The following is a 22077-nucleotide window of genomic DNA, read 5'->3' on the forward strand; positions in this document are numbered from 1 at the left end:
TCTTTTTCATTGCATCTGTATCATTTTTGTCCTCGTGATGATTTGATAAATGTCATTTATTTTCAGATTATCTTGTTAGATCCGACCACTAGCTAAAATGCTTAAGCAAGAATTAATAGCAACTCACTCATGTAAGCTCAGTAGTTATAATTAAGCTAAACTACAGCCCTTGCCTTGGGGTCCTTAACTCTTCATGTTGGACTAAACTAGGATGTCACAGTCCCTTCCATTAAGACTTGATATCCCTGTCAAAACCGAAAGTTTAACTCCTAGTATAAAATCGTGCTTACGAAACACATGATGCCTAATAGTAGCAAGTCTCTCTCCACCTAAGGAATTGTGAACCAGTGAAAAGGATTATGAGTTCCAATAAGTGAACCACTATCATTTAGACTTACGAATTGGCAGGTAATTAATCTTAACAATTCTCTCATCAAACTGAGCTCTGATATCAAAGCAAATCTAATCCCAGCCATGGCAAAATGTTTGGGAAGAGATATTTGTGTGACAACAATTCTTTCAAACACTAGCTAGTTGTATCTTTGAATAAAAAATTCCAGGGCGTAGCACAGACGGGGGTGCATGGTATCTCTGGCGTAATGGTCAGGGGTCGATTCTCAGGAACTGACGACCTGGGGTTTACCCCGCCATGCGCATATGACCTGTGTACCTGCATGAACCTCCCTCCATATCCGTGGGGCCGGCACTAGGGGAGTCGCTAAGGTAGCGGATCTACCTTTTTTGAATAAAAAATTCCAGTATATTAATAAAAAAAAAAAGAGAAAAGACAAATCACAAATATGGTGGGAAAGCTAGAAATTTTAAAAAATGCTTAGAAATAAATTAGATTGGAATGAAGATATTAAATATGGGTAAAAAGGGAATAAATAGATATAGAAATTTAAAAAGTATACATATGAGTAAAATATATAAAGTAATATATACGTATAAACAAAAAACCAATTAAAATATATATTTCCAAAATTTTAATAACAAAAGATCATAATTTAAATTAAAATATAAGTTAATAGAAGGAAAAAATCATGAAAATTGATTTTATTCCCATTGAATAGGTAATTAATTTGAAATAATTGATTGGTGTTTTATTTATTAGTTCGAAATTGCCTTATATGATTGATTCGGAATATTTTGAACATGTGAACAGGTATTAAAGGACAAAGAAATTATTAAATGTAGAAATTAACAAATCATTATTACTAAATATTACCTTTTTAATACTTATCTTTTAATTCATATTCAAAATTCAACATAATATCTTGTTAGATATATTTGTTAGTAAATTATTTTCTTATAAATATATTTGATTGTAATGTATGACACAGAGAACTCAATGGCGGATTCGTGTTTTAGCGACGACAATTTATTGGTCAATTGGCGTCTTCTCGATGACAATCTATTAGAACTCATTGCCAAGAGGTTAGATGTTATGGATTATATTCGCTTTCGCGCCGTTTGCAAAACATGGCGATCTATCTCTATCATCCCTGAGAGTCGACGTCTGCTTCCATGGCTAATCACCGGATGTGATCGCGTTGATGGGCGACTCTTCTACATCTCTTTTACCGATGACAAATTGCACTCCATCGTTGTACCGGCCCTTAAGGAAAACAAGAGCGTTGAATTAGGGATCGTCGTCTCGTGCCAGGGTTGGTTGGTTCTAGAAGGACAAGAGAACTCATATGCCATCTCCCTCCTCAACCCCCTCACCGGTGCACATGTTCATCTCCCCGAGGCCCCTAAGCAATTGTTCACCAGAAGGATTCAGTATAACATGCCCTTTGACCCCCTTCATCCCGAGGCTACGATGAATTATGTCGAGATTCGATACTTAATCCATCAGATGGCGATGTCCTCTGATCCATTGTCCACAACTGAATGCATCGTCGTAGTCATCTCAGCCGTTAGCAAGGCATTGGTATCGCTTCGCATGGGGGCGGATGGTTCTTCGTGGCTCTTGATGAACAACGAGAGCAAGTACGAGGACGTCGTCTTCTTCCTCAAATATTTTTATGCTGTCAACTGTTTGGGAGAAGTTTATATTTTCTCAGGCAACAACCTTAATAAGCTATGGACCATTACTTCTCCTTCAATGGAGCTCAACAAAGCTGATTGGAAGTTAACATGTACCTCCACTGCACGCCCTTTGCTCTTTCAGAGAGTAAGTGATTGTGAGGGATATATATCGTTTAAGGATAGGAAGCTTCCATTCTACAAAACCAGGTCGGTTAATGTGTATCAACTATTTCGAGGACACAATTTTGGTGAACCACCAGTAAAGTTTGTTGAGATAAATTTCCGGAATTCTGTACTTTTTTATGGGATATCTTCACCTCCGTATTCCTTCCTGCAGTTATTCAGCGGTATGCCTAATCTTGTTTACATTGCCGGCGAGCATGTAGAGATGCCAGATGATGATAGACTCATTTACTACATGACTATGCCACAAAAGTTTGATAAAAAGAATGCAACTGTGAAGCCGCTGCTCCCTCAAGGTGCGACACATTCCATGTCATTTTGGCACATGCCACAGCCATTTTAGTTGTTTTATGAAGGAAAAAACTGTTATTTCTTATTAAATTTTCGAGCTTCTTAATTCTGTTATTCTAGTTGGAAAATGCAGATGAAAAATAATTTTAGCTAATCCATGTGACTTGATTATCAATTTTAAAAGTTTTTACTTTTCTTTAAAAAAGTGAAATTTATATATATATATATATATATAGCCAATTGATTGTTCTAATAATATTCCCTAAGATTCAGATAAAAAGAATAATAATAAGAGTAATTTTACATGTAGTCCCTATTGGTAAATAAATCTTTACATGTAATCTCCATCAATCTTTGTTTTCACTCCCCAGTCAAACATCTTTACATAATTGCCCATGATATTTTTAGGTACAAAAAATCTAAAAATCAGTATAAATCCTCTTAAATTGAGTATATTAACTTAGAATCTAGTATATTTTCTATCAAATTAAGTACGATTCTTTTTTTCACCTCAAAATATACTCGATTTTAGTTTAATGTGCTGAATTTAATAGGAATTATACTCATTTTTAGACTATTTGTACCGAAAAATATGAGGGTTAATTTCGATAGAAAATATACTCGATCATAGTATAGAGTACTAGATTATAGTGTAATGTGCTGAATTTAACATGAATTATACTTATTTTTAGTCTTTTTATACCTAAAAAATAAGAGGGACAATTTTGATAGAAAATATACTCGATTTTTAATATAAAGTACTGACTTTAAGAAGAATTATACTCATTTTTGGACTTTTTGTACTCAATTTTAGAATTTTTGTACCTAAAAAATCTGAGGGGCAATTTAGGTATCAATATTTGCATGAGAAAGTTGAAACAAGTAATACTTTACATGCAGGGAGTGGAAACAAAGTTTTTTGGACATGGGGATTGCATGCAAAGTTAACATTGTGATTGGAGATTTTTCTCTAACTTACCGTAACAAGAAACAATTTAACTTAATTAATACCTATATTATTAATAAGTACTAAAAGCAACTCTATAACTATTTTTTAAAATTAAAATTTATTTTTCTTATTAGGATACTCTTGGCTCTTCTAAATTTAAAAATGACATAAATGTGTATAATCTATTTGAATTTTGATATTTTTATTTTAAGATCAAAAGTAAAACTTAGAAGATTTTCTTATATTTTAGAAATTTTATTCCCCAAAAAATTAATGTAATTAGTTCGCATCTATTTTTATCAATCTTTTAAGTAAAATTTAAAAATAAATAAATAAAACATTATAAATTAAAAAAAATTATAATTAATTTTTATTTTAAATTAATAAATAATTTTTTACTAATATTAATTGTAATTTTAAAACATCAAGCTGTCTCTACCTCTTTTATCAACACTAGCAGTGGCCTAAGGCAATCTTTCATGTTATCTTCTCGGTGTTCAAACCTAATAGTAATAAGGCAATTTAGCTTAGTATTTTGGTTCGTTTAACACAAGGAGAGTCTTGGTGTGACAGTAAAATTGTTATCTTATGACTTTAAGATTTCGAATAACAGAAATAACCTCTTGTAAAATGAATGTGAGATAGGATATATCAGCTACTTAAGTAGCATGCACCAATATATTGTAACCTAGCTATCCAAGCAATCCATATAGGTTATAGTTATTGTTTGTTAATTTGTCCAAGATTGAATTCAGCAAATTTATAAGCATTAGGAAAACAAAGGGCAGACTAAATAGTTGATGCCAATTAAAGAGAAACCTAACTGTAGACTAAATAGTTGATGCTTGTTTCAGATGACCTTGTATCATTGTAAATGAGCACATGAATATAACTTTCACACCAGTGAATGACTGATGGGAAAATAAGAGGCATATATATATCTACAAATAGTGTAGTCAGAAAGTAATCAAGAACAAATTAACATAAAACGATGGGTTTGTTAACATTGTTGTCACAAGCACTGACAATAGAAACCAAAGGGCAGGTCATTAGTTAAAACATAGAGGGATTTAACTGTTTAAGTTGAAATTGGATTATTAGGAAATGAGCAAATTAGCATACCTTTCACTAGTAATTTGTATGGTCATCTGAGTTCAGAATTTGAAAATTCTGTATACAAGCAAAATATTTTTAGGCAATAGGAGCAAAAGCCACGATGGTTGCTTAATAGAAGACATCTGAGACGCAATTCTTTTATTCCATAACTTTGAATAAAAAAAAAATCATACAAACTTTTTGTGGAAGGGGAAAAGAATTAAGTAAACCAATATAATTAGTGTGTAAGAAATTTGTTTGCCTTCAATTAAAATATGCTAATCCACCCATGGTTGTTTCAGCAAAGAATAGACAGTGAATTCCCATGCCACATGAAGCTGGAGATAGAAAGAGAACCTTAATGATGTAATGACCTGGAACTTATAATTATACATGGGTGACTTGAGGCCACACCAAAAAAGAAATCAGCATATTCATTGATTCCTAGTTTTCATAATTAATTTTCTTTCTATCTGCATTACCTTATTCATATCCTTCATCATGTTTTGGACTTAATTTTTTTTTTCCTTAATGGTACGTTCTCATTATAATTTTCTTCTTGTTATCAGTTAAAGCATTAGTATTTGGATTGAAATTCAAAGATGATAAATCTAAATAAATTTAAACCAAACAAATTGCTTTTGCTCATCAATTTTCTTCTCTCTCTCTTTCTCGAACTTTGAGCCCACGGTAAACCATTTGCCTTTCTTTTTCTTTTTTTTTGTTGAGCACACGGTAAACCAGTACGTGGTAAAGTAGATTCCTTCTAGTTATTTTTCATAATCACTTGTTGCCTTATTATTTTACTTGCATGGAGAGTAATTTATCCTGTAAATAAGCCAGATGGAGTGCCAACCAAACTAACGGTAAATTAGAGAAAAATCTTCAATCACAATGTTAATTTTGCATGCAATTTCCATGTTCAAAAAATTTTGTTTCCACTCCCGGCATGCAAAGTATTACTTGTTTCAACTCCCTCATGCAAATATTGATACCTAAATTGCCCCTCAGATTTTTTAGGTACAAAAATTTCAAAATTGAGTACAAAAAGTCCAAAAATGAGTATAATTCTTCTTAAAGTCAGTACTTTATATTAAAAATCGAGTATATTTTCTAGTAAAATTGTTCCTCTTATTTTTTAGGTATAAAAAGTCTAAAAATAAGTATAATTCATGTTAAATTCAGTACTTTACACTATAATCTAGTACTCTATACTAGGATCGAGTATATTTTCTATCGAAATTAACCCTCATATTTTTCGGTACAAATAATCTAAAAATGAGTATAATTCCTATTAAATTCAGCACATTAAACTAAAATCGAGTATATTTTGAGGTGAAAAAAGAATCGTACTCAATTTGATAGAAAATATACTAGATTCTAAGTTAATATACTCAATTTAAGAGGATTTATACTGATTTTTAGACTTTTTGTACCTAAAAATATCATGGGCAATTAAGTAAAGATGTTTAACTGGGGAGTGAAAATAAAGATTTTCATGGATGGGGACTGCATGCAAAGATTTGTTTGCCAATAGGGACTGCATGCAAAATTACCCACAAACTAATCTCGTTTAAGAGCATATATCTTCGTGTAGCACAAATCCGGAGTGATAGATGAACACCTCTATAGGGCGTGCCCGAAGAATTTCTATCCGTTGTTCAAGATAGATCAGATAGTGAATTCTACGGCGGGACGGGGCAGGTCCAAAAGGAGACGAGACGGGTCACGGTTTGGCCAAACTCATCCCAATCCGGACCCGTTGTCATCCCTACTCTTCATCAGCCATCCTTGCACGTTCACCCAGCCTATCAACTCCTTTGTCTTAAGATAGAACGCCCTCACTATGTGAATTGTTGGTCGGCGCGGTAGCTGCGCAGCCCATCTCCTATCTTCCGCCGACCAGCCCAAAGGGCCCCCTATCCATAATCCATTTTGCCCCCGCGTCCAAGTCGAAGAGGGGGACCACTTCAAAACACTCTGACCCGAGCGGTCGTCGGCACATGACTGCGATAATCAGACCACCAACTGATGCTTGGTGCGATCCTGACTGCGCTGAGCCACGGTCCCCTAACTACAGGATCATGATCAAACGCTTTCTGGCCTTGACTTGGGTAGATGCTAGGGACCGAGCAGCGACTCTCCCACCTGGTGAGCTCACAGACTTCCATACCCTGAAGGTGACGGGTGTAAGTGACCCCTATTTTCCCATTCGAAATTATGTTCTCATGGCTAATATTAACCTCGTTTGCTTGTAGTTCTGGGTGGAGAGTCTAACCATGTGTCAGAGGCTCGCTCATCTGGAGCATGAGAATAGGCAGCTGCGAGCTCTGCTCAGCAGCCCAATCCCTTCTCAGTCCTTAGTTGATAGATTAACGGTCGAGGCGGCTCAACTAAAGCTGGATCTCAAGAAGAATTTCGAGCATTTGCTCGGATCCGAGCGGGCCTTAGGCCGTGAAAAAGATAATAGTCATGCCCAAGCCGTTCGGCATGAGCAATTAGAAAAGTAGGCTGTCAACTTCAAATCCAAAATTAAGTGGGCTAATGCTAGGAAAAACTGAGCCGTCGATGACATGGAGTTGAAGAACAAGAAAGCTTGTGTCTTGGCACATAAATTGAAAGAGGTAGAGACTGCCTTGGCCGTTGAACAAGTCAGTCGAGCAACGGAGCAAGTGGCGCACGAGGTTGAGCTCACTAGACTCAAGGGGTCGCTTGTAGAAAAAGATGCCGAGCTGATTGCTCTGAGAGCCAATCTGAAAGCTTCCCATACTAAGTTCCAGAAGTTCAAGGAGGAGGAGCCCAGTCAGTAGGAATCTTTCAAGGTGGAATATCTTCGCTCCCCGACCTTCAATGAATTACTTACCGATCGGACTCTATGTCTTTTCAAATACGACGTTGAAGGGATGCTCCAACAACTGAAGGATGGCGGTCACATCCCTCCTGATCTGCAAAGCACTGTCATAAAGAGGGAGCAGATCGCCAACTCACTCCCCGATGATGTGCTTGATTACCTTGTTTAGCTTAGTTCGTTTCATCGTTTGTACCTTCTTCAGCTTATGTTCTCTATCTAATGTAAGAATTTCTTAAGTATGAATCAACGTGCTCTTGTTCGGAGCTCCCAAGTATTTTGTTTCAAAACTTAGTAATGTTTTATCCTTCTCATTGGCGTCACAAACTTAGCCTTCTTGCTTTGTTCATACGATTAGCTATCTGCTCGAACGAGTCGAGTGCCTTTGACACTTATTGTGAAAGTGACGCTCACTTATAACACGGCTGCTCAGCACGTGAGTCGGGGCGTATTTTAAACCTGGACGAGAGGCTCAGTAGTCTCTGACACTTGACGTGGCTATAGGCTCACTTATAACACGGTTGCTCGGGCATCCGGAGGGGCATGACCGGTGCATTCGAGGGACAAGGTGCTACGTAAGAGTACACCGATGGACGAGAAGGACGTGCGCAGCGTCCAAGGGATGAGAAGCCAGGGAGGATGTCTACTCAAGGAGAATGTCGGAGTTGGGTTCAAATAAGTTCAACTCCGGGTAGCCGGACCATCACCCACACAAGAAGAGATCAGCTTTTGGGAGTTGATCTGCCTTCTGCCTAATGGAAGGTGTCTTCAATGGCTTGGAAAGTGCCTTTGATGAACAGTGCAAAGGCACCTTCCAGCCTTTAAAGTTGTCTTCGCTAGCCATTAGCTAAGGATAAATTTTTATCCTCGGTGGATAAACTCTATCAGATGGAAGGCACCTTGGACCCTTTGGATGCACCTTCAAGTTGTGGATAACATTTTCCAGGGACTATAAAAAGACCCCTAGACCTAGCAAATATTCAACGACTTCTGTATTAACTTTCTTAGTCATTTCTGAGCTGTCAGCGTGTGTAAAAAGTTTCTCCGTCTTCAATGAAGGAGATCTTCTAGTGCTTCTTCAACGCCTTGGATTAATAATCACTTAGGCCTTTTAGTAAAACTTTGGCCTTTTAACTATTCTTTTTAAGTTGTTATTTCTTTAATTATTGTTGTTTTAATTATGCTACTAATTTGAGTTTAAAGATCGAGATAGGTTTAGTCTTATTTTTTAAAGGCAATTCACCCCCCTCTTGCTTACCTGCGCCAACAAGTGGTGTCAGATCCAGAACACCTCAGAAGGATTAACCGTCAAATGAAGCACCGAGACGATAGCCGGATCGAGCATCTATCTGTCGAAATTTGAGGAAGAATTTGCATTATGGAAAAAATGCATGGAGGTATTTTTTAAAATTGACTTCGAAGTTTTATAATAATTAAATATGATTTTGAAGCTCCAAACGATCAAAAAGATGAACAAAAAGAAGAGTACCTTTGAACAAAGAAAGAGCAAGTATACTTTGTGGTGAATGGATGAGCCTAATTCTACCTACTAAGTGTACTGTCACCTCAAGAAATCAGCATGATCGGTGCTTACGCATCAACAAAAGAACTTTAGAAAAATTCTTGGAGCTACACGAAAGAACGTATGAAGCAAAGCTCGCTAGATGGGATCTTCTCCGGAACCAACTGATGAACCTTCATCTAAAAGGAGAATCAGTAGTGCAACTATACGCCAAACTGAAGGAGTTAATCGTCAAACTCACGAATCTCGGAGAAAATATAACAAACTGAGATTCTCTAAGGTACGCATTAAATGCTTTTCCAAGGACACCCGAATGGTCCTCAATTGTCGACTCCTATTATACTTCAAAAGATCTAGAGGTAAGCACATTAGAAAGTTTATTTTCTATTTTAAAACTTCATAAATCTAGATTTGCAGAATCAAAGGAGCCAAGTCAGACAATTTCCCTAAAGGCAAGAACAGACGATCCAGACTTTAAAGTATCAATCGACGAAGATAAAGCAACGTTATTGGTAAGAGCATTTAGTAAGTTTATTGAATTTAATAAATTTAATAAGTCGTAGGCGAAAAAGTATTTTCAGAATAAAAGGAAGGTACGATGCTACAACTATCAAGGAGAAGGTCACATCAAGGATGACTGCCCCGAACTGAAGAAGAAGGAGAAGGACAAGGGCAAAAGACCAACAAGATCGAAGCATAAGAATCTGAAGGCAACATGGGATGAATCGTTGTCCTCTGAATTTGAGATCGAGGTCTACGTCGGACTAGCTCTGATTTCATACCACCAGAGGGACGTTGAAAGTTCCTCATAAATGAGCATCGACGAAGGGGGAGGATCCTCTGAAGAAAGCAGCGATGAAAGGGGAGCATCAGAACACGAGTTAAATAAGGTACATGTACTATCTCTCAAGTAATCTTTTGAATTTATCCAAATGTTATCTAAGAATATAGTACAATTAGAAAGATATAATTCTAGGTTAAAATTAAACTTAGCAAATTCATGCCCTTAGATATATTTGATAATTTAAAGATACAAAATAAAAAATTAAAAGTACAAATCAAAAAAATTGAAAAATGACTATGCATGTTCAAATGATTTTAAAAAACTAAAATTTAGAAATTATAGTAGAATCAACTGGTATATTATAAATCACTAAGGGTAATTTAGGAAAATTTCTAAAAATTATGTACCTCTTAAATTTTTAGTAAATCCAATAGGCAAAAACCTATAATAATTTTTTTTGGAATAAAAAAATTATGCTAAAAAAATAAGAATATTTTTTTCTTTTCTTAAAATCTTATCTATGCATTAATTTACATGATTTAGTCATTTAATTAAAATCAATTATTTCGTTAATCTTTCGATCTTAGTTTTTGCTAAAAGCTTTTTTTTTTGCAAAATGGAAATATGATATACAAACAGAATTTTTTTTTTGAAATTTTATTTTTCTATTATAAATTATAATATTCTTTGTCAAAGGAAATATTTTTGTAATTTTTTCACTGATAAATTATTTTCTATGTATTTATTAATGAAAATAGTATTTTAAACATTAAAAATAATTTTTTGACTTATTTCTGATAATTTTTTTTGATATAACATGATATTCTCTATCTTAATAAATATTTTTTTTTTTTAATATTATCTAAATTATTATAAATTATTTTGTGAAAAAAACAAATTTTTAACATTAAAAATTTAAGAAAATAGAAATTTAAAAACTTTTATTTTTCTACAATTAAGTAATATGTTTTACGTATCCAAGAAAATTAACAGAATTATTAGAGTTGATTTTTTTTAAAAGATTTATTGTTGAAAATTAGCTGTGTAAAATAATTTATTTTTGTTAGATTAAACAATATTTTTCTGGAAAAGGTTTTTTACTAGTCTATCTTATTCGGCTTAAATTTAATAAAAAATTTCAAGATTTTTTGAAATTAAAAAGTAATTTTTAAATTATTTTTATCAAAATAGAAACTTAATTATTAAAAATAGCATATATTTGAAAATTATTTTTGAAACATATTAGTCTTCTAGTAATGTTGGTAAAGTACACCTAGAAATTTTTTAAAATTTGTTTAACTATTTATTGTGTTTTTCCTTTTTTTTTTTTTTACGTGTTTGAAGGGAAAGAAATAAATACAAGTTAAGGGGAAGTTAGAATTTTTTTTAATTTAAAATTTTTATTATTTTGCAAGCAAATTTTTTTTTATCTATTTTAGTTATGTTATTGCATTTTTAACTCTAACTTGAACTTGAGTTAATGAACATCAAAAGAGAGAGATTGTAAATATTCTGAAATAGTTTTGATGTGGTTAACCAAGTTCAGTTAGGTCATATGTGTGTTTGATCCTTGTGTCTAAGAGTGCAGGAGCTTAGGAACATAAGAAGTCGAGCGGAAAACGCAGCTAACAAGAAAGATGACACTAGAAAAGAGTTGACAGGCTCGGTGCATCCAAGGGATGAGGTATTACGGAAGAGTACACCGGTGGACGAAAAGAACATGTGCGACGTCCGAGGAACGAGAAGTCGAGGAGGAAGCCTGCTCAAGGAGAAGGTCAGAATTGGGTTCAGATGAGCTCAACTCCGAGTAGCCAGATCATCACCCACACAAGAAGAGATCAGCTTATGGGAGCTGATCTGCCTTGTGCTTTATGGAAGGCGTCTTCCATGGTTTGGAAGGCGTCTTCCATGGTTTGGAAGACACCTTCAATGAACAGTGCGAATGCGCCTTCCAGCCTTTGAGAAAGGCGCCTTTGCTAGCCGTTAGTCGAGTATACTCGGCGAATAGACTCTATCAGATAGAAGGCACCTTCGATCTCTTTGGAGACACCTTCAAGCTGCATATAATATTTTCTAGAGGCTATAAAAAGATCCATAGACCTAAGAAATATTCAACAACTTCTGTATTAACTTTCTTAGTCATTTCTCAGTTGTCGACGTGTGTAAAAGGTTTCTCTGCCTTCAACGAATGAGATCTTCTAGTGCTTCTTCAACGCCTTGGATTAATAACCACTTAGGTTATAACCAAGTGAAACTTTGACCTTTTACCTACTATTTTTAAGTTGCTATTTCTTTTATTATTGTTGTTTTAATTGTGCTACTAATCTGAGTTGAAAGATAGAGATAGGTTTAGTTTTATTTTTTATAGGTAATTCACCCCCTTTTACTGGCCTACCTGTGTCAACAAATCTAACCTCTAATAAGTGAGCATGTAATCTTATATTCTCAATAGATATCATAAGACCCGTTTGACTGTGAATTTCTCAAATATCTACCTAATATCCTTGTAATGTAAGCAACATCTAGACATGTACAAACCTAAGTATATATTAAACTCTCTACTGCTGACGCATAAGGAATCTCTTGCATTTCTTTTCCCTCAATGTCATTTTTTGGGACTATTTGAGACTAAATTTGTCTCCCTTAGACATATGTTATCACTTGATTTACAATTTTGCATGTCATATCTTCTGAGGACCTTTTTGATATAGCTCTTTTGTGATAGTAACAAAGTACCCTAAAAGCAATCTCAATGTATTTGTATATCCAGGGGCGGATCCAGTGGGAGGGCGACATTAGTAGTCGTCCCTTACCGGCTATGGAATTCCTAGTATTATGTAATTCTACCGATGGAGATAAAGGATACTATCTCTTATTCTACATAATAATCATCCTTTCATGCTTGAATTTCTTGATCTGTCACTAATATATCTAACAAAAAGATAAGTTGTCCTTAAAATCTTTCATCTCAAAATTCCTAAGCTAGAGATATCTTGATTTCATGTAATAAGTTTTATTGTTGTTGGCAAGCAAATACCATTGACATTTAAGACTAGAAAAGTATACTTGCTCCACTTATGATATATACAATATCATTCATCAACTAAATTCATCTCAAAATCGAATGAGTTGATCAAAATTTAAAATGTCATATTGTAGGATTTAATCTCAACTACAAATTACGATGGATAAATAATAAAAACATGTAAACCAAAACAGGAATATACCGTAGAAATTAAAGTAACTTGATTAAGCAAAGCAAAATTGACTAAAACCTTATAAGCCAATATATAATAAATTAGACAATAGGAATCGATAAAATAATAGGCACGTACAACAATTGGTAAATGCGTTGGATCGTGCCGTCGTCGTGAGAGAATAGTTTACCGTTCCGTAACTAAAGAAAATAGTTTAATTCAACTTTTAAAATTTTATCAATTTTATTTTAACATAGATAATATATTTACCAAATTTATACTAAAATTTATATAAATTTCAAAAGTATAAATGGTACATAAAGACTTTTTCTCCACTTGAACTGAACTGCAACCTTAGAGTTGAGGTTAGGTTAGTGGAATCTATCACAGCTAAGCAAACTATTCACTGTAGCACGTACAACAAACTGGATAAGATAATAAAGTTCAAATAGAGATCAATGAATCAATAATACAGACAGCAAAAATTAAGTCTCCTCTGACGGGGCGGTGCAGTAAGGTATGGTGATTGGAACATGAAATATTATCCTATAAATTTTATAGGGTCAAAATTCAACACATCTCAACATATATTTTTCTATATCTTGGTTGATGCGGTAATGATGAGAGACCCTATCTTACTTTCACGATAAAAGTTAAAAGAGGTCAAAATTAAGACGGTCAATGCTTAGAAGTCATTTACAAATTAGACAAATATGTCTCGATCGGGAAGAGAAAAGTCTCGATCTAAGATCACCTTTGACTCGGTCATAAGCCGAGCACCCGACGCTCAACTAAGAGAACGACAAAGAGTCGTTCGGCCTAGCAGCAGACTTGACATCAGCCGAGCACGCGGACAGTGAACTTCCGGCCGAGCGGCTATCTCGCTCGGCCCGACAACAGACAACACTCGGACAGTGGACTTTCGGTCGAATAGCTACTCCGCTTAACCCGACTACAGACAACACGTGGACAATAGAATTCCGACCGATCTACTATTCCACTCTGCCAAGCAATAGACACAGCAGACTATCTTTTGATATCCTTTTAGGAGTTAGTGCGACTGACAGACGACATGGTTAGACAGAGGATCGTACGGCGGAAGCTTTCACTGTCACTTCAGAGATATGCTCGGTCTGTTAAGGTACTCTGTTAGGGACACGTCTTTTCAGGGGAAGCTTTGAGATACGTGCTCGCCTTGGGAAGCGTGCATTTGCGCTACTAAAACCCTATATAAAGAGGGGTCCAAGTATCGGCGGAGGTATGCGATATTTACTGTTGCGCTACGTACAGTTTTCTTGTTGCTTCGGTATTTGCTTCTTCTTTTTCACCGGAGGTAGATTGACTTGAGCATAAGAGGGTCATCACCGGGACTCCTTTCCTGGCTTGACACTGACGCCACTTGTGTTGTAGGTCGGAGCAAAGTGCACAGGAGGTCAGCGGGAGCGCCACATCCCGAGCATCCATCTCATCGACTTTCAGATAAGATCATTGGTCATCTATACTAATGGCTTGTAGTCATATATAATTTATCTCCTCCGTATTAACTTACTGATGGATTAACATAAATATTAGGACGAATGAATCATCTTAGATAACTAAAATTAATGTCTAAAATTAAACTAGAGTGGTGACGAAAAAGCTATGCATATTAATATATTATCGTTTGGTTTAAATCAGTTTGTGTTAATACAACTTAGAAACAACTTCATATTATTCTTAATAAAATTTAGTAAAACTTATGAATTTCTTTTTATTTACTTTTTTAATTTCTCTTTCTCTTTTTATTTTTTTATTTCAATTCCCGTCTTCTCCTTAAATCCTTCCCCTATCAAATTTTAGTATAAATTTGATGAATATATTAAAAAATAAAATTGATAAAATTTTAAAAGTTCAATTAAACTATTTTCCTGAAGTTGCGGAACGGTAAACTATGATCTCACGATGACCGCACGATCCAACCCATTTGCCACTTGTTTTCTTGGGAGAATTGCAGCGGGAGAAAACACGAAACGAAAATGGTTCCACCGACGACGCTTTTCTGATTCCTGAAATCCCGATAGAGAGGGCCGAAGGGGAAAGCGCCGTTTGCATTTTCTCCTCCTGATCGGAACTCCAACTCTTCGAATCCCTTCGGGCGTCGGATCTGCCATTTCGAGGTAACTGCAATTTTTCGTCGCCATCGCCAAGTTTGATCTTTCTCGCACCACGGTGAGAAATTGCTGGATCCGGAACGGATGCCGTTGTAAAGATCCATCTTTTCCCTTCCCCTTCCAGTGACCACAATCTGTCGCGCTTCATACCGATTTCTGAATTCCTCGGTGAAATAGGAGTTCTTTTTTTTTTTCTCCGGATCTCCATTGAGTCAAAGATGGTCTTCTGGGAAGGGTACATCAGTGATGAGTTGATGGGCACCTTTGCCCCCGTCGTAGTGTATTGGCTGTACGCTGGACTGTATCAGCTCCTGCCTTCCCTGGACCAGTACCGATTGCATACTAGAAAAGAACAGGAGCAGAAGAATGTGGTGCCTTTACCCTCTGTGATTAAGGGAGTTTTGCTTCAGCAGCTGGTTCAGGCCACGGTTGCAGGGCTCATGTTCTTGGTGAGTAGTTGAATTCCTTCCGATGTGTTTACTTCTTTTTGTGTGTTCTTTTTTATGGTCAATGTCTCACTAATGAGGCTAACTAGTATTAGAATTTGATATTTGATGAAATCATAATTATGTTGAAACTTAAAGTTAATAGGCTTTCTTATTAGATTTTAGTAGATCTGGCAAATATACTCCAGAATTGGGTTTGATATGATCCTGCCACTTCTCAGGTATTGGTTGCTAGTGATCTAATACTTCTTTGTCACCAGTTAGAAACACAATGCCCACCTACACACCATGGAAGCAAGAACCTCGAAGGAGCATGGGTGTAGAAAAACAAAAATAAATAAAAAAATCAACAAATTTTACATGGCTCAGCAAGCTTGCCTTTGCCTACGTCCATGACTATTATGCCACTCTCATAAATCACTAACACTGCTGCTACAATATAATCCCACTGATGGTTTTACTCATTCTTTTATCCAACAAGGAGTCTAGGATTAACAAACATACCGTATCCTGTAATTATTGATTCCCATGCCATATATAAGGGGGGTTACAACTTCTGAAGACTAATTAGGGAACACCAGGTCAGATTAGTAGAACACCTAGTACATTTGGCATGGTATCAAGTCTATTGATCATTTGATACACAATTGGCTATCAATCGATTTGGGTCAGCTTAACACTTGGTAGGGTTCTAGTATGAAGTCTGGTTGGTGATCCCATTGAATCCTAGTAATGGTGTGCTGCTCTTGCACAATCAGCAAGCTTACCTGGGAACATGAATTTCAAACCTCCACATTGTGTATGATCCCACATATTCCATGATCTATATACAAGTACAATCTTACTTGTACGCTAATAGGAAATATGATGTGAATGAATTATTTTTTTTTAAATCTCTTTTGTAATTCTTGTCCTTGATCCCTAACTCAAGGTATAGAAATTAGAAAAGTATACAAACTATTAAAGAATAGAGAACTCTACATTTTTTCCAGCTCTTGTTTACTTGAAATATTTGTACACTATTGAATAGAATAATTGGTAATATGGGATCCAATAGTTCATTAATATACTTAAGGTGTCAATGGCAAGTCTATATTCCTTAGGATCAATATTTGTTCTCTCTAGTTCTTCATTGGTATTGAATTTAGGAAGGTAGTTAAAATAACATTAATGTTTGGATCACTAAATGTAGTTCTGGGTTTTTTCGGTTTCTTTGTTGTCACCTCTGCTCTAATTTTATGAGTCTACTTTTCGTGCATTCTTGTTTTATTTGTCATAGAGAGATATTCTAATCATCTCATTTTCTCTTTTTTTAGAGAAATATTTTTAAATTAGCTTTTCACATTACACACAAAAATGAAAAATACCATGCTGTGCAAGATTATCCCTTTTAGGGTTTGGTAGTCTATAAATGACATTGGACGCTTGTTATTTGCACACTAGAATTTGTGGAAATTTTCATATATAAAGCTGTCTCTGCACTAGCCATTTATATGTTATGCAGGCTATTGCAGTTAATGAGAATCTAGATATGAGATCAAGGATAAACTAAGTGCCAATCAAGGGTTCATGTAAACTTTCTAAATCATATTATCTTGTTAACTGAAATGAGTTGACTACAAGTAGATTTACTGGTACATGGATTTGAGAAACATTACTGGAAACACTAAAAACAGTTCTGACTAATGATCTTCCCCAAACATAGCTCAATAACTGGATACATGTTTGGGCTATATCGTCATTAGTGTGAATACATCTTGTTGATGTTTGTGTTGCTAATTTGGCATGGTTCATTAAGCAAGGCAGTTGTTTTATCGTTTCCATGTGTGATCTGATCTTGGAAGATTTGAGTAGAAATATGTTTGATTGTTAAAAAACATCCAATCATCTCAGTGCATAAACTTTAATAAGATCTGTTTTGCTTGCTGAGGTTATCAGGTTAGCCTTAGGTTTATATCTTTTTGTATCAGGGATTGAAGAGTATTTAAAAATGTTACTTCAGTATGGTTCCTTGTTAATTAGGACGATCAGTAAAAAAAAAAATAATAAAGTCATGCAATTGTGTTTTTAGCATTCTAGGAATGTTCAATTTTGTTTGGATTATAGTTAAAAAAAATCATATTTCTAAGGTTAACTTGCTAAGAGGTAATAATAGACAAGGAAAATAATTTCATGGTTAATTTTGAAAGGGAAATATGAGGCCATCTTAAATGATGAGGGAAATATGAGGTCTGTTCATAGTTGGATTTCTTCTCGTACTAAATTTATCCACTTTAAACTGAGATTTAGGTATATTTCTATTGTTGAATCCTTAGCAGAGTAGTAGAATATTGGAGATTTTCTGGATTATACTTCCTATCTTTGAAAACTGCGTACTAACCATTCAGAAAACTTGTCTAAGTCCTGATTCAATGAAGCCTGTTGACACTATGTTTTCCTTCTTGATACCCATAACTGCATGCTTAACTTGTAGGACTTCTTATCTTTAGTTCCTTACAATATAAGTTGATGCTAGCATTACAATGTCATCACTATCACTGCAGTGAATGTGCATTGGTTGCTTTTTAGGCAATCATTTTACTTGCATCTTATATTGGCATTCAGCAAAAGTCTATTACAGTGTTGTTATTTGACTACAGAGTAAATAGATCACAGACTTTAGGGAGAATATTGACAGTTGGAAGAAGTGTGGGTGACTGTTCTTTCCCACTATGTATATGCTAGTAATGATCTTTGATATTTTAGTTCCTAGCAAGTCAAGTGATAACTTTATTTTGTCCTCATTGTTAAGTCAGTTCTAAGTTGTTGCAAATGACCAGACACCAATCTGATACAACCCTGTGTATGCCTTGGGATAAGATGGATTTGGGCAACGACTAGCTAGGATGCTTTATTATACATGATCAGATCTTGGTTAGGATTGGCTAGAACATTTCTTTCTGTTACAGTTGAACTCTGAAGCATAATTATGAAATCAGTACCAAAAGCTTGGATCTGGACCGTTGGCTTGATCATTTTAATATATTAAATGTGCCTAAAATTTGGAACAGATTGCCCCAATGGATTTTTGAATAGCAATGTGAAGCAGCTGAATATGTATAAACTGTTTGGAGCCAATTCAAACCTTTAATTCCCTAGTACGATTATCTTATGTGATTTTAAAGGCATCTCAATATTTTAATGATAAAGAATCCTCATCTTGCTGCCTAGTCTGAGTGTCTGACCAATCCCGCATAGCTATCACTGTCTTTCACACACCTGCCCTCTTCCCCTCTTCTAATTTCTCTCTCGATTCCCTCTCTCCCGATCCTTTTGCTGTCTCTTCCTAGTTCCTACTAACCGTGCATATTACAGTGATTTTAATTGAAGGTTTTAGATCACAGATCATGGATTTTCAAATAAAACATTATAGATAAGAATATTTACTTAGATTTAGCTTTTGGGAGTATTATAAACAATTGACTAACATGGTATTAGAGCATAAATCATGACTTCAACCTCTCTCTATATTCTTCTATTTCTCTGTGTTATTTTTTAATTCTCCTGCTGTGTGATTATGCTTGCCATCTCTAATACCTACTCTTTTGAACCATTTCCTGCTTTCTTATAATTTTGGTCACAGCCAAAGCCTGATCTCATTTATTTGTGAGGAAGGAGTTAGATCACATTCAGGGTTCAATAGGAAATTTTTGACATTCATGATCCTCAATTTGGTTATATGAGAACCTTTGTTAAACACATGCAATATGGAAGTTTGGAGGTATTGCTGTTCATGTTTATAATTTCAAGGGTACTAGTGAAGTTAGGTAATTAGTCTATGTTCATCCAAAAATGCACATCTTTTTGGCCAATATATCAAATAATTGATATATGTATAAGTACGGATAAAATTTGGGTAAAGTGAGACAAGACCCATATTGCTTCTTTATCCATTAACATGTTTGGACATTTTGAACCGGCACCGTCATTCTGAATCATCCTGCTAGGCAAATATGATGAAATAAAGTCACAATAAATTTACTTGTTAGTTAGAGTATCTTAACAAGAATTGAGTTGTGCAGCAAAGACTATCAAAATGTGCCAGAATAAAGGGGCAGTAATGAGCTATGCATATAAAGAGCTGGCATATTTTCCCATTGAAATATTCACTGGATTTCACAATCAATGGTGTGATGGTTAAATTTGCAGAAAATTTAAATAGACCTTGAAAGAGATTAAATTTGATAAAGTGAGGCTGATGATTGGATGATGATGTGGGGTCCTTGTAAAAAGCCCAAACCTGCTCGTAATAGTTAAAATGATTATAAGTTGGAGATGAATCCCAATTTCTGAAGTTTGCTTTTTTTGTACTAGGTTGTGTATTAGTACACTCAATATGTGTTTAGATATGCCAAACTCAGGTGTACGCATTGTGTATTAGTACACGCAAGATGTATGTAGATATCCCAAATTCAGGCATACATATTGTGCATTAGTACGCACAAGATGCATATAGATCTTCCAAACTTGGGTAGTCTATCTATCGTTCATACTGAAAAGGTGGTATCTAGTTTTTAATTCATTATCTCAACTTTGTAGTTTACAGTTGAAGACTAGGGGTATATGGTGATTAAGTAATCATGGCTGCTTTACTTTTTCCAGTCATTTGGAGGGAAGGAAATGGAATAGTTCAAATTTCATTTTAAGTGAATCAATATTAGAAAAGAGATGACATTCTCAATTATTTGTATTCATGTGATGTGCAAGTTGATGATATTGCACTCCTTTCTCTTCTCTTTTTCTTTCCAAGTAAATAAGAGAAATCTATTTTTTTTATTTCATTCAATGTCTTTTCATTTCTCTCTTTTTCCTGGTATGACACTTCCATATCATGAGCTGGGCACCCATTTGTTTGCCTGTCTAATAAAAGTAATCACTTAATTCTAGGCCATATGCTTACTATCCATTCTTATGACACCACCATTGATAAGATTTAGGAAACTCACGCATCTACTCCTTTTTCAATAAACAAATCAATTAATGTAGTCGTATTATATATGTTCATAATCTGTGACTGTGGTTGTACACACACATGTTGTGGTATTGTGGATGAAAATGATAAGACTAGGTTCCTTCGTCGTAACATATATAAAAAACAGAAAACTATGGTCTGATTCTTGATTTTGCAGGTGACTGCCAAGCCAAGTTCAAGTAGCTTAGCTCAGCCACCGTTACTCGTCCAATTGATCCAAATCGCGGTAGCAATGTTCATAATGGACACATGGCAATACTTCATTCATCGATACATGCACCAGAACAAGTTCCTGTACCAGCATGTCCATTCACAGCATCATAGACTTATTGTTCCTTATGCTATTGGTGCCCTTTACAATCACCCGCTGGAGGGACTTCTTCTCGATACCTTTGGTGGGGCCATCTCATTCCTGATCTCAGGGATGACTGCACGAACCTCGGTCTTCTTCTTCTGCTTTGCTGTTATCAAGACGGTGGATGATCATTGTGGCCTTTGGCTACCTGGAAATATTTTCCATATCCTCTTTCAGAACAACACTGCCTACCATGACATCCATCATCAACTCCAGGGCACAAAGTACAACTACTCCCAGCCGTTCTTCTCGGTATGGGACAGATTGCTGGGCACCTACATGCCTTTCAGCTTGATGCACCGCCAAGAAGGTGGATTCGAGGCAAGGATACTAAAAAAGATTACTTGACATGTTCAAAGACAGATTGCAGTGGTATGCATAAAAATATACCAGTTGTTGAGAATCTATGCAGTTCAATTCTCTCTCAAAAAAAAAAAAACAGTAGGACGTTTGATTCTTCATTTCTGCTTGTTTCAGTCTCTTTGTTCAGCTCAATTGTTCAGTCATTGCCACTGGCTCACACACTACATGTTCATCTAGGAATTCTGAGATTCCCAACTTCATTAATGTTTCGAAATTTACTTGAATATCCCGAAACTTGTGAATCAGAGTTTTCTTATTAATTTGTGGGAAATTGATGTAGAGAAGAGGCAACCTAAAGTGTAAGATTGTATTTTTTTTTTTCCCCTTCCTTTTAAACCTTACAACTTGTATCTTGGTGTGAGGATGACATCCTAACTAATGATTCCAGCAACCGAAGGCCACAGACTTCTCCGGCCCTCACAGCACCTACTTCACCATGATGAAGTGTACGATACATGGATGGATTATCGATCTAAAGTTGCTAGATTTGGCAGAGGCACCACCAGTTGCATGAATCTCACAAAGCCATATCGTTGTCTGAAAGAGACATGTCTGTAAAATAACACCTGGATCACTGTTCCTCCACATGGATCTGTACCTCCATGGTTATGTCAGGAAGCAATGCAACAGCGTCACCATCTTCCTACCTGTTCTTTATATCTATGTCTGTGAATTAACTTTAATTTGGTCCCCGCATGGCTTGTTCCTCGTTTTATGAACTAGTTAAAGGCAGAGAAATGTAATTCAGGAACCATGGAATCGTGTGTAACAAAATGTAATGAGAAAAACCTTTTCCTTTGTAAGAGATTGTGATAGCATTTGCCATTGATTATGGCAATTAGATTCCAA

The 22077-nt window shown here is 35.5% G+C and overlaps 2 protein-coding genes across 4 annotated transcripts; both read left to right on the forward strand.

The window, feature by feature from the left end:
• Window positions 1-1351: 1351 nt before the first annotated feature.
• On the forward strand, window positions 1352-2560 carry LOC121977223 (F-box protein SKIP23-like). Its single transcript, XM_042529817.1, has one exon. It carries the CDS (start codon window positions 1352-1354, stop codon window positions 2558-2560), a length of 1209 nt encoding a protein of 402 aa, XP_042385751.1.
• A 12318-nt stretch (window positions 2561-14878) lies between these two features.
• LOC121974296 (very-long-chain aldehyde decarbonylase GL1-9-like) lies at window positions 14879-22077 on the forward strand. Of its 3 annotated transcripts, none has more exons than XR_006109976.1 (3): window positions 14879-15502; window positions 20668-21527; window positions 21617-22077. XR_006109976.1 is itself a non-coding variant. In XM_042525288.1 (3 exons), the coding sequence occupies exons 1-2, from the start codon at window positions 15272-15274 to the stop codon at window positions 21211-21213; spliced, it is 777 nt and encodes a 258-aa protein (XP_042381222.1). In that variant the 5' UTR covers window positions 14879-15271; the 3' UTR covers window positions 21214-21237; window positions 21617-22077. The 3 variants fall into 3 exon arrangements, 2 of the variants coding, with proteins under 2 accessions (XP_042381222.1, XP_042381221.1); XM_042525288.1 differs by having other exon boundaries at window positions 20668-21237; XM_042525287.1 differs by having other exon boundaries at window positions 14879-15059; window positions 15178-15502; window positions 20668-22077.

This window comes from Zingiber officinale, chromosome 4B, assembly GCF_018446385.1.
Source record: "Zingiber officinale cultivar Zhangliang chromosome 4B, Zo_v1.1, whole genome shotgun sequence".
Classification (NCBI taxonomy): Eukaryota; Viridiplantae; Streptophyta; class Magnoliopsida; order Zingiberales; family Zingiberaceae; genus Zingiber; species Zingiber officinale.

Coding starts and splice junctions, on each gene's coding strand:
- LOC121977223 (XM_042529817.1), top strand. CDS start 1,352: ATGGCGGATTCGTGTTTTAGCGACGACAATTTATTGGTCAATTGGCGT.
- LOC121974296 (XM_042525288.1), top strand. CDS start 15,272: ATGGTCTTCTGGGAAGGGTACATCAGTGATGAGTTGATGGGCACCTTT. Junction 15,503..20,667: donor TTGCAGGGCTCATGTTCTTG/GTGAGTAGTTGA, acceptor TTGATTTTGCAG/GTGACTGCCAAGCCAAGTTC.